We start from the raw sequence: 13,369 nt of genomic DNA on the forward strand, positions 1-13,369 counted from the left end.
TGGTTACTTCTGATTTCAAGAATTCAAAATGGCGCCGGCCGAAAATACTAAACTTGAGGCTTCAAAACGGCAGCTCACAGTGGGTTGCCAGTTGCCACTTGATTATGATGGATTACAGGACGAAAAAGAAAAGCGCTCATCGAAACACGGCGAGCTACCAATCGTAACATCGTAACAGCAAACAGGTTTTCTTCTCAAACATCCCGTCAGGCAGCCAAAGTTCAGTATCGAAGAAAAACCCCCCGTCACCTTCAGCTTTAAACAAATTTCCAAGAAAAAATTAAGATCTGCTGTCAAACAGTTTCTTCTCCAACTTGTTCATTATGAGATTTAATGAGCCAAAGATAAACACTTCCACAGGGCGAGGAACTAAAAATATAACTGGGAAATATTTTAATAACATTGGCGGTTTAAGGTAATTAGCAACTCTGTGGTAAATAAAAATTACACTAGTCACGATGATTGTATGACTGAATGGGGTTTCCCTGTTCCAGTGAAAGAGGAAGCTGGATGACTGCGTCTTCATTTATACTCAAAGTTGACTGAGTGCATTCGGTATCTTTTCTTTGTCCGCTTTCTTGTGTTTTTAGATGCAGCACGTGGCGTGCAGATGATTTTGACGGCGCTCGTGTGATGTGTTTAATCTGCAAAATACACAGACATTAGGACAATTTTCATACACATACACCTAAGGGGAAGAACTACTGCCAGGCCCTGTTTTTAACTTTTGACTGAGGTTTCCATCTAAGAGAGGTGCAGTGCAACCAACTGAACGACCATTCGCGTCAAAGAATGAGTGGAAGGGTGCGTAAACGGCTACATGGAGTTCCCCACCGACACAGGAAGTTGGTTTTGGTCGTGGTTACTAGAAACCAGAATCTGAATAAGAACCTGAAAAGTATAACTCACCCACTGAGTCCTGGAATTTTTATTCAGGTTTTTCCTTGAGTAGCTTCCATGGTAGAAATAAAAATAAAAATTCATACAAAATACTGTTACAACCTAAAAAACAATTTTTATTTTGCGCCATTTTTGATTTTGAAGGCTACAGAATAATCTCTCTTCAAGTGTTTTGGAATTTCTGACCAACTCTCAGACAGAACAATGACCAGATTACTTAAAAAACAATGGAAGCTGAAATCAGAGAAGTTTGACTTTATTCTTTTCGTAAAAACTACTTGAACCGATTTATGGATTATCAAAATAGTTAGCCGAATAATTTAGGAGTCGATTAATCGATTAACTGGTGCAGCTCTCTCGAGTTTAACTCCGTCAGACGAGATTCATCTCATCGAGATGTCACTGTAAGGAAGGCACACGTACGATACACAATCCCTTTTCTCTGGACGAGACGTGGGGCAGGAGTTCCCGAGAGGATAGTTCCTTAGTGCTGCTGCTGAGTCAGTGGATGTTTACAACAGAACATCTGACACAGTTTGAGTGTCACACGTTTAGCTCACTCTTGTTTTCTCTCCTCCAAATAACAAGAACCTGCAGGTTTGTTAAAACCGGGTCCGATCATCTCACTGTTTGCGTTTCCTGCCCCATTGAACATCCGCTAAATCCCCACAATGCCATTTTTTTTCCACGACCGCACAATGAAATCAAGGTGCATCCAGCCTAATGTACGCCACATTTCAATAAAACTCAGCTGGACATCTTTGGTACCTTTAGGTCCTAAAATGTCAAGTTAGTTCAAATCATCCCAAATAATGGAAGCACCAAGGAGTCCGACGGTCGAAGTATTACTCAAGATAATAATTCAGAGCTGAGTGTTGAACTGCAAACATCTCTGCTTTTCATTTGCAGGATGTGGCTCCTACTTAGCTTTGATGTACAAAAAAAAAATAATATTCATCTATGGAGAAATACCCAGCGGGCTGCAAACAAAGAGGCGCACTGTTGGGCTGGTATTGATCCCTGGACTCGACGCCCGACTCCATGTGTTGAGAGTTTGATGTGGAAAAAAACGCAGCGTGCGCGACAACGCCAGTCGATTCAGAATGTTGAACACAAGGCTGACGTGTTTTCAAGTATCTCAGAAGGATCCAGGTCCGACGTCTGGAGGGCATCTGTCGGGCGCTCAGAGACAAATGATCGTCCCACACGTTGGTCTCGAAGAGAGGTACAGCAGGTCCATTGTTTTATAAAGTTTGTCTTTAAATATGTGACAGTGTATTTATGAAGAATAAGAACTTCTCTGTTTGTTACTGAGCGAGTATTCCCTTGGTTTCTATGTCCTACAAAGTCACTCCACATCAAAATGTCAGGGGATCACCCACTGAGGGGGCATCTTTAAATTAACCTCTTTCACAATCCAATAGAACAATGCAGTTTCCAAGTGATTCCCTATGAAGGACAAGGCCGAAACCAGAGCGTCCTCAGGAGTCTGATAAGGATGAGTCACAGCCAATAAAAATCAGGCCTAGGAACTCGCTCCAAGTTTGGGTTTCCTCTTCCAAGCATGCCCTCCAGATTTACACAACCCACGACGAAACAAGAAGCGATTCACAGCTCGTTTTGCTTCCCCCCCCCCCCCCCCCCAAAAAAAGGTCTAAACACACCGTAAACCTTGGCGGTGTCGTACTGCAGCATGAGCAATGCATCTGAACCTCGGTGCACTTGCAGAAGTCAGAGGAGAACAGAGCCAGATGCCAGACAAAGGCCGAACCAGGGTCGAATGACGGCCAAGCCTAAAAAAAAAAAGATTACGATGCTAGGGAAGGCTATTCTTATTTTGCAGTCTTAAAAAATGTATCGTGCAGCAGACCGGACTTAAAGGGGCAGTAAGCGATTTGAAAAGGAATACACGTTTTGTAAAAATCGGCGAATATTTCCTTTTTGTGTGCGCGGCAGAAACAAATCTGTGCTTTTTTTCGGCGCAGTCCTGGCTCTGTAACTCAAGAGCAAAGGAAATGGTGCCACACATCCCTGTGGGTGACGGCCCAACCCTGAACACACAACACAGAACATTAAAGTCCGAGCCCCTGGGTGGGCGGGAGGTTAAACCAGTGAGAGCGCCAGAGTCTTCCTCTATTCACTCACCGTGTGTGGCCGGGGAATGAGAAGAAAACGGAAAGGAGGAAGACGCAAACGAGGAGACCTCGCTGATGTCTCATCTAACTAACCCTCTCGTTGACCTCAGAGTAAATACATTCAAGGTCCAACAACTGGAAAATGTAAATAATTCTGGTACAAAAATGCTGCATGCGTTTGCCGTGAGCTCCAGATTATGTTCATTTGACCTCCTGACCCATCGGTGCAGCCACGCAGCGAGTGTAAAAAAACATGTCAGACTGACTTGGCGTCGACGATGTCGTAGAGGGTCTTGAGGAAGTCGGCGTGCAGGTGGTTGTGCTCGCCCGTCAGCGTGTGGAAGTAAACCACCACGTACTCCTTCACGGCGATGTGGTCCATCACGTGGATGAAGTACAGCAGAGCCTGAGCACACGGACGAGACGAGAAAAAAGAAATCAGTGCGGGCGCGCACACACATTTATCGACCTTTCCATCTTTATTTGAATTTCACTCCTCCGTGACTTGATTTCCTGTAATAGCAAGTTTGGTCACTTCCTAGTCATCCGTTTTATATTTATATTATACACAATGTAAGTTTTATTGTTTAGTTTGGTTCAAGTTGTAGTATTTTTGGTACATTTCAAAATACAATAACAGATGTGGAAATGAGTCTTCGGAATTTTCCGTCAACTACTCAAATTCAAGTTTAATGTATTTTTATTTAAATTTAACAAAAATATAGTTCAGTTAGTTAACTGTTTTACCTTAAATATATTTGATGTGTTAACTATAAACTTGCACATACACATATGCTTGTAAACAGGAGTTGCATGAGAATGCAGATAATATGAAACACACAACCTAATATGTTATGTTACATAGCTGCACAATGTTCACTCAGCCACAAGTATATGTGAATACAGACGGACTAATGAAAGGATAGATTTAGATATACATACAAATACACATCTGACCGCACATGTTAAAGGGGCAGTAAGTGATTTTGGCGATCCATGAGGAAATATGGAATTGTGGATTTTAAAAAAGTGTTTTGGATTAAAATAGCTTACTGCCCCTTTAAGACAAACACAAACAGGTTGATATTTATATAAAGCAGAACGTGTGTTAACACTCACAGATTAAATAATATTTGACCGGCTGCTACATCATTAGAAATATTTCAATCATTTCAAATCGTTCTTTTAACCTCTCGTTACCTTTTCGAGGTCAATGAGGGTCACTGGGATGTTTCGCCCGACCACGACCATCACCGTCCGGCCGCACATATCCAAACCTGAGGACAGAGGCAATAATAATAAAGGTCAAACACACACATGCCATCTTCTCTTTCATCGCTGCCATGTTTCAGCGCTAAACCCCCCAGAGATCATCATCTTCTCCAGCGAAGAGAGTCCGACTTTGACTTTCGCTTCACTGGAATTTGCGCTGATGTAGTTTGACTTTCTGTGAGTATCGGCCGCACTTCTCTTTTCCTGTTCAGCCGCGGTTCTGCTCATCACTTCTAACTGTAGTGATGTTTTATTCAATCTCCACAAATCAAATATGTATCTGTTATTTGGTTGTTTTATTATAAAATAAGGGCAAGTGATGTTTCAGCATTGAAGGGATCAGTGAGCAGGAGTAAGTATATTTAAATCATTTTTAAAGGGCAATCATTGGCTACTGCTTCCTTTTGTCTGCTTGTATATCATCTTTTTATCTTTACTTGTAGAGCACTTTTCAAACTCCATCCAAACAAATGAGTCATAACATCATCAGAATTAGAAAGGCACTGGTTATGAAAGTTCATTGAAATGCAAGTAAAATCAGGAAAAGCTCTCGGATAAAATGTGCGTGTATAAAGTGCACATCTTTGAGTTTTGGTCTGTTGGTCCAAACAAAAACATTTCAACATCTTCTGACAAATGATCAACAGTTTAACTGATGATGAAAATAACCCTGAGTGGCAGCTCTGGAGCGTTTAGACCCGCACATGGAAACATCTGCATCTGCAGCACTAGTTTCACTAACACAATGACAGAGCCGCGCAGTATCATAACTCCAAAATATGAGTTATATCTGTGCAAACTTAACGACCTGTAAAATGCCTCTTTTTTCTGAGAGGAGGCAGCAGCTTGGAGCACTTGGTGAACAAGTGGTCGGCGGAGCCACGTGAGAAATTCTTCTGAGGGCTATTTTTTGTTTTTTTGTTTAAAACATTTCTGATGTGTAATCTGTGTCCAATGTACCAGAGTTACTGTTTTCCGTCCCTGACTTATTAGACAAACAGACACAACTAGTGTGATGCACGTACAGTAGAAGCAACAGGAGAGCAGATGAATGTACACAGAAAAATAATTAACATCTTTGCTATATGCACACTTTTTGTTACGTTCATTTATCTAATAAAGTTTATCAATTTAAATCATCTGCTATCAAAGTAGATAACTCATCTCTTTTTTGGCTTCCTGATATAAATACTATTTCATTTGTTAAGAGAGGACACAGTCATATACTGGTAAATAAAAACCTTTGGTCAACTTTTTGCTCTAGTCATGGTCATCATCATAAAACTGTTAACTGTAAAAAACCAACAACATAAAATCAACATTAATCACTGTCCCGTTCCTCAAATGTTTGGTTTTTTTGAACGCTAAAGAAATTAATTCAAATTAAACATCTTTTAGAATTTAAGCGAAAATAATGGAGTTTGAACATTTCCTGGTTTGAGGAAGCAAGTTACATGGAATACTTTGAAGCGTTCAAATATTAATTATGAAGGTCAGGGGTCAGATGACAGCAGGGCTAAATTGAATAGCAACACTGCCTCCTAATGGCAATGACATTCCACTGCATTGTATAGCAGCTATAACCCTATACCTGCAAAGATTAGGGAAATTAATATTTTATCAACTACTGTTGCAGTCCTTTTGTTTCTGTTTTGTTTTACATTTACGTTACAGAGGTGAGAGACTCGGGGAACAACACAGGGAACTCCACACACACACACACACACACACACACACACACACACACACACACACACACACACACACACACACACACACACACACACACACACACACACACACACACACACACACACACACACACACACACACACACACACACACACACACACACACACACACCGGTTTGATATAAAGCTTTCAGGGCAGCGATGTCCGACAGGTCCTCTGCTCTCGCTCGACACAGCCAGCGACCGTAACTGTGGAAGGGAAACACACACATACATAAATCTATTTTTGGGGTTTTTCTATCAATACAGATTGGACATGCATGTAAACTACGACAACCGTTGCCTGTAGAGAAACTTAATGAAACAACATTTAGAAAAATTTAGATCATCTGGTAAATCTTTTTGGAATTGTTGCAGCAAACGTAATATTCCTTTCACATTGACCATAACTTCAATAATATTTCACATTCCCGATCGGTTTGCTCTTATGGACCCCCCCCCCCCCCGAGTTTGACCCTTACTTCCTCTGGTGCTGCTTCTGCACGGCTGCGTCCGACATCTGGCCCTGGAGGATCAGTTTGCGCTGTTTGTCCACGTCGCCCTCCATCCTGGCGAAAGCGTGATTCCCCACCCGACCCAGGTCCGACTCCAGATTCTCCTCTTCAGCATCATCTACACAAACAACGCAGATCAAGACCCTCAGTAGACTCCTTCCAGAAATTAAACAGTAATCTGGATCTGTTTAACTTCATCTAGATCTGGATTCATTCTACTTTCTAAAATGTCCCCCCAAAGGATCTACTGTGCACTTCCATTTTTCAAATGGTCCCGTCTGTTCGCCACATTTGAATTTGCTCGCATGTGTTTTCTCTTACCGAATCCTAGTTTATCTGCAGGAATGCCATTACTTATGTGACCTTGTGATTTTTTTGTTCTGAAAAGGCTGGTGATTGAGGTCATAAACTGGTCGGACAGAATTCCGGCTCCGGTCCCGAGTGTAGTTTCTGTGCTTGTTTGTTCTATTGACCACATGTGACCGCCTTTTTTTTTTTTTTTGCACGTCCGCGCATTTTATCTATGTCCAAAAACGAGCATGTGTTGTGGGTCGACATCGTGTACAACAGCCCGTTCCCGATTGGGCTCCACTCGCGCGGTGGCCTGCCTGCCTGCTTGCTTGCGTGCGTGCGTGCGTGCTTGCTTGCTTGCTTTGGATCGACACCCCAACGCCACATTGCGTCTCTTTGAAGCGTCACGCCAGCTGACACCAGACCCGAGGTCGACGGAGTCAACACAGAAACCACAAACACCCCGCTAACACATGCGCTGGTGTGACTTTCACAATCCACTCACGTTAAGACAAAGGCTGAGGTTGGGAAACCAGAGAGAGCGGTCACACAAAATACAGTTTACATGAGGGTTAATGGCTTGAAAGGGAATTTTAAATGAAGCAGTCAACCATAAAAATATTTTTTATTTAAAAAATAGGTTGAGGAAGGAGGATAGTGCTAGTGGGGAGATTCTACTTCCCGCTCGTGAAGTCGGAATTGCGAGAACGGCACGTTCAAGTTCTTTCGTTGTCGGAACGAAATTGAAAAAGAAAATGGGGGAATGGCTCGTGCAATAACGTTGCACCACAGACTATAGTTATGGATAGAACAATAAAAAACATCGGTCTATATCGAGTTAAGTGTACATGGATTACAGATTAAAAAGTATGTAGACAAGCAACAAGCAACTATAGAATTATGAACCATCCATTACTGAATGTGTCCCCTTCTCTGAGGGTTGAAAGGTTCTGGTTCACCCCAACTCGGGAACTCAGGTATTAAAAATTATCTCCGAGTTCCATCACGCCGGGCAACTCGTATTTACCATAATTCCGGTACCACATGAAGGCAGCATGGAAGAGCAGTGCTACCTTGCATCAGTGCCAGTAAAGTGCTAAACGGAGGATGCTGCTCCGCAAGTGATGACACGTAACGGAGATGTGTTGTGCGCAAAACATTTCAGATGCCGCGAATCGCGTCGCTCGTCTTCCTACAAAACAAACCCGACGTCAGCGGACGGCGAAAAGATTCATTTAGCTCCCCGACTGAGAGTGTTCGTCCCCGATGGAGAGACCACAGAAACCAGATGATTGAAACTCATCTGGTTCGAGATATGCGAGCGGAAAAAAAAAAAGAACAGCTGTTATTAACGGGGTCATTTTCATACAATTCTTGTTTCTGTATTTGTCACACGTGTACACTCCTCGCCGGGACCCAACAGTGCCTGCGATACATCGCGCATACTCAGAGATATCAGCTCCTTAAATGTGCCAGATTTTTCATCAAGATCCATGAATCGTGTCACTTGCTTGGCCCATGTTCCAACATTTTGTGTTCATCTGCTCAGTCGTTTTCTTTTCTTTGTTGTTGACGTGATCGAACAAACCGGCCAACCAACAAACGGAGAGGGGTGAAAACATAACCTCCTTGGTGGAGGTAAACCTTGAGCAGTTGGTGAGAGATGACTGAGGATAGAAATAAAATATGAAACCATGTCTCTGTGTTTATTTTGTCACGGAGGCAACGAAAAGGAACTTTGACTATTTACTACTGAGTGAGTCTGATTCCAAAAATACCTTAAAAAAACATGAGAATATTTAATCAATATTAATTACATATATATTGAAAAAGATTTGCGTTGGATGTCGTGTACCTTCCAGGGTGCCCGGCTTCTCCGCGATGCGGATCTGCCTCTCTGGGACGACGGGCTCTCCCTCGGAGTTGCCGATGTCAGCCGGGATGAGAGGCAGACAGGCCTTCTCCTCGTCCGCCGAGCGAGGGTAGTACAGGGGCAGGAGCTTCTTGTACACCGACTGGAAGAACGAACACACACAGCGATGTTCCCATTAACGCCCCAGAGCTCGTGCTTTTCTGTCCTGAGAGGCGGAGACGTGTGAGGGGGGCAGTGCCCAAGTCAGAACTCTCCGTGTTTACCATGCGAGAGGGTAAATAGAGTGGCGATGTGGTTTTTTATATTTTGAGTGACATCATCGCACACGTCAGTATAATAAAGTGGCCAGTGGGGTTTAGAAAAATATCTTTTAATCTCACTAAACGCACTTTTAAGTCCCTGTGAACAATGTGGAAAGTGGTAAAAGGAGGGTTGCACAGTGCTGAGCCAATAAGTTGACCAGAGCTGCAACAGTTAAATCGATTAGTAAATTCATCACAGACTATATTGATAACCGATTCATTTATGCAGGAGTCCGAAATGTCTGATTTCAGCTTCTTAAATGTGAATACTTTCTGGTTTCTCTACTCGTCTGGGACAGTGGACTGCATATCTGTGGCGTTTGCACAAAACTAAATCATCATCTCAGGGTTTCGGGAAACACGATGGACATTTTATGGACCAAACAACCCAAAAAAATAAATCGTTAGTTGCAGCTTCTGATTTTGAAGTCCAAGATGTCGTTATTCCAAACGGCTGCTGCGACATGTGATTCTAAAAGACACCTGGAGGCCCCCCGTGGTATCTGGCACCAACACGTCAGAGGAGGATATGAGCGTGAACGATACCGACCTCCTCCGCGTCCGTCACTGCGAACACCACGGCGTCGATGCTGTTCCCGTGACTCTCCAGGAACCTGCGCACGGTTCCTGCGAACACACGACACAGACGTGAGCTCACGCGTCAAGACGCGTCACAGACTTCACAACTCGAGGAACGAGAGCGAATTACAACTCGTGACATTTTACAAGTTAGCGAACGCCGGAGGAGACGTCTCCACATTGCTGGGATACGGCGCAGACATTGATGAAGAGCCACTGAATGTTGGAACTGATTCCGTTATCAGATTATTAGATTTCGTTCAGATGAATGCCAGCCAGACAGAGAGGACAGCAGTGTGTGTGTGTGTGTGTGTGTAATAATTAAAAGAACGTCTGTCTGCCTGTGTAATCTGATTAGATCATTTTGAGTATAGATACAGTATGGACACATGTTGCGTGTGTGTGAGACTGAAGTTAAGAGCTGTGTTTGTGCTCAAGACAATTATCTTATCTGTATGTCCGGGTGTGTGTGTGGGTGTGTGTGTGTGTGTGTGTGTGTGTGTCTAACAAAACATCTGACATGATAAAGGCCTGTCACTGTGCATTTCACCACTAGTCGCGTGTCTGTTCCTCACTGATAAAAAGCCATGTGCGTCTTTCGTACCAACAAACCGTGTGTGTGTGTGTGTGTGTGTGTGTGTGTGTGAGTGCGTGCGTCTTACTGAAAGCGATGTGTGTGGCGTCCTCCAGCGGGTAGCCTCTTTTGGTCGTGCTCACCACACATATGCCGACAGACGCCATCGACTGCTCTCTGAGGAGACAAGAAAAAAATGAAATATAAAAAATATATTTGAATATAAAAAAATGAAATATAAAAAAAATCTCGCACACTTTACACCACATTTCTACAGCACACCCGATAAAAGAACTATTTTTTTAAATCATTCAGTTCAACAGTTCCCATCTCCTAACATTAAAATGTCGTTTAAAGTATTTAAAATATTTTGAGATTGTGCATATATTTTTCCTTTTAGTTTTTCTATAACTCCTGATCTCTCTTCTTATCTTGTTTTTAAATTGCTGCCGGTGTCGCCGGGAGCCACCGATCGAAATGGCGTTGCACACAGCGGCCGTCGGGCGCCCCGCGTTGCCACCGAGGGTCGGGCAGCCGAGGTGAAAACTTCTCTCTTTGAAGCTGCGCCCGTCGTCACAAGTTCACCAGGAAACCACATTTGAGGCCGAGAGTCGCTCTGACGAAACGACTTTCGCCTCGTCTGTTCACGATTAACCTTCCGTCAACTTCCTTTCAAAGCCAAACATATTTTAGTTGCCGATCATGAACCTTGCAAAGTGATTTTTTTTTTTTTAAACGGAGCCTTTTCTTTGTTTTTTGGGAAATATTGCTCCCTCGGCGCCAATATGCTGTCAAAGTTCTTTGAGATGTTTATTCCTGCGATCCATCTAAAAGGTATTTGTTTAGAGGAGCGGGAAAAAAAAAGGTCTGACTGGCTCTCATCAAGTCCACGTTTAATCAGGCGCCAATATTAATGAATCAAACGGCATCCCATGTGGGGGGAGCAAATTAGAACAGCTTAAAAGACTCTTGTCTCAGACTATTGGATTCGAACTTGTAAAACATGGAGTGAACATTTGTCAGACGAGGAGCTGAGTGCTGCCCGGTCGTGGGGACTGCCTGGATGTTCGACGCGGTGACGTGGCGGTTCTTACGCCGCCAGCTGCATGATGTTCCTGTAGCAGCTGTAGAGCGAGCTCTCCGCCGCCGTCCTGTACTTGGTCTTGTACTTTGGTCCCACGGTATGGATGATGAACCGCGCCGCCAGGCTGAAGCCTTTGGTCAGCTTCGCCTCGCCCGTCCGACATCCTGCACACACGCACACACACGCACACACACGCACACGCACACGCACGCACACACACACACACACACACAGACAGAGAGAGATAAACATGTACACGGAATTGGATTCACCATCTGATATGGAAAAATAATAATCCTACAATTACAAAATGGTCCTGACTGTAATAGCCTGATCGACTCGTCTAGATTCGTGTGCTTTTGTGTGGATTCCAGACTTTCATGTGAAGGATTTAGCGAAATTGATCAGCAGAACTGGAATAAAATATTCATAATTATGTTTCCATTAGTGCATAATGTACTAAAACTAAGAATCCATGTGTTTTCATTAGCCCAGCACCTTATTTACATTAACATTGGTATGGGGTCACAACAGTTAATCGATTAGCAAAAATCGAAATTCTCTGATTTCAGCTTCTTAAATGTGAATATGTTCTGGTTTCTTTGCTCCTGTGTGACAGTGAACTGAATATCTTTGGCGTGTGGACAAAACAAATCATCATCTCGGTGCTTTTGGGGGAAACACGATCGACATCTTTCACCATTTTATGACATTTTATGGCCCAAACGACTAATCGTGAAGATAATCGCCACATTAATCGATAATGATAATAATCGTTATTTGCAGCCCTGGTCACAATTTTCTTCAAAATGTTACTTTTACTAATCCACACTCCAAACCCCAAATATGTTCAGTTTACCGTCACATGAGACAAAGAAAAGCTGGAAAACAGTTTAATCTGAGAACCTGGAAAGAGCAAATGTTCTGAAACCGTGAAGTCGACTGTCGAGAAATAATTGCTCTTTAATTTTTTCTTTCAAGTCAACTAATTGCCCCGTCCGTCGTCTCTCTCCAGAAACAACAATGTCCTGGTTACTCAGAACACAGACGACTGTGAGGTCTGTGGACTGAAGTAAAGCCAGAGAGAGAGAGGCTGGTCCAGACACTTTGTTAATTATTTTGATTATGTTTTTTAATATTTGTGCACAAAGCTGTGAGCGCCGTCATTTTGATCATATTCCCCTTCCCCTTGTCTTTCAGGTGGCTGCAGGAACCGTCCGCCTATAAAACCCAGACTTTTTATGGATTATCACCAAAAGTATGTGGCGGAATTGCGTCATTCAAATGATTTGATTGCTTTTGTGTTTGATGTCCACTTCTACAAAGACCATATGCACGACGGCTGTTTTAATGGTCAGGCTTTTTTGAATCGTCTCTGTGGAACCCTTTTAAAAGAAGATCATTTTACAGTATATCAAGAGTAGCGATGACAACCGGGGGCCCTCAGCTGAGCAGCATGTGTCTGGTTACGTACGTACAATATTCATATTCCGACATTTCACTGAGCGCGCCAAAAACTCGAAATCAAACTCTCGTCCGACCTCGTCTGTCCAGGTTGTTTTTCTCCTTCTGTTTCCTTCTTTACCTTTGAGCTTGAGCAGCTCGTCCCGCAGCTCCGGCCCGGCGAGCTGATGGACGCCGTCCGACACCGGGTTCTTGTCGCTCAGCGACTCGTTGCTCGTGTTCACGATGGCCGTGCAGTTCAGCAGAGCGATGTCGCCGGTGCTGACGTGGACAGGAAATAAAAGTTACCGCCTGGAAATATCTTTAGAGGCACAGAACACACATCAAATAGGTTTTTTTTTCAATATTATTCTCATATTCATGGTCAGAAACTCTCGCCCTTTGCTTGATTCTTCATATTTTATTTCTACTTACGCACGCAGACCAGTCGGTCGACATACAGTATATTTGTCCAAATAACTTTCTCCATGCAGCATTAAACCAAAGTAATGCGCTTTTCTTTTCCTTTGCTTCGGTAGAGTCGTCCCTTCAGGGTCTGTTGGGCCGGAACAAAGGGGAACTACTCGACCGTGTGTCTGAAGCCGTTCTGGTCACAAGACTAGTTGAGCTTCGAGGAGCGCGGCGGAAGAGTTTGTTTGATTTCTTTTACA

At 43.3% G+C, this 13,369-nt stretch overlaps 1 protein-coding gene across 2 annotated transcripts in view; it reads right to left on the minus strand.

The window, feature by feature from the left end:
* Positions 1–13,369, minus strand: part of gdap2 (ganglioside induced differentiation associated protein 2) — a 30,897-nt gene that overhangs the window by 12,927 nt on the left and 4,601 nt on the right. For both annotated transcript variants that reach the window (XR_004796373.2, XM_035651658.2), the window contains exons 3-11: positions 12,841–12,980; positions 11,266–11,419; positions 10,260–10,348; positions 9,569–9,645; positions 8,699–8,858; positions 6,520–6,670; positions 6,171–6,247; positions 4,236–4,312; positions 3,302–3,441 (exon numbers count right to left, since the gene is read on the minus strand). Coding sequence is in view for 1 of the 2 variants with exons in the window: in XM_035651658.2 (XP_035507551.1) it covers positions 3,302–3,441; positions 4,236–4,312; positions 6,171–6,247; positions 6,520–6,670; positions 8,699–8,858; positions 9,569–9,645; positions 10,260–10,348; positions 11,266–11,419; positions 12,841–12,980 (1,065 nt within the window). In the remaining variant the exon portion in view is untranslated. The remainder of the gene's footprint in view (positions 1–3,301; positions 3,442–4,235; positions 4,313–6,170; positions 6,248–6,519; positions 6,671–8,698; positions 8,859–9,568; positions 9,646–10,259; positions 10,349–11,265; positions 11,420–12,840; positions 12,981–13,369) is intronic.

The sequence above is a fragment of the Scophthalmus maximus genome, chromosome 14 (assembly GCF_022379125.1).
Source record: "Scophthalmus maximus strain ysfricsl-2021 chromosome 14, ASM2237912v1, whole genome shotgun sequence".
In the NCBI taxonomy this organism is placed as follows: domain Eukaryota; kingdom Metazoa; phylum Chordata; class Actinopteri; order Pleuronectiformes; family Scophthalmidae; genus Scophthalmus; species Scophthalmus maximus.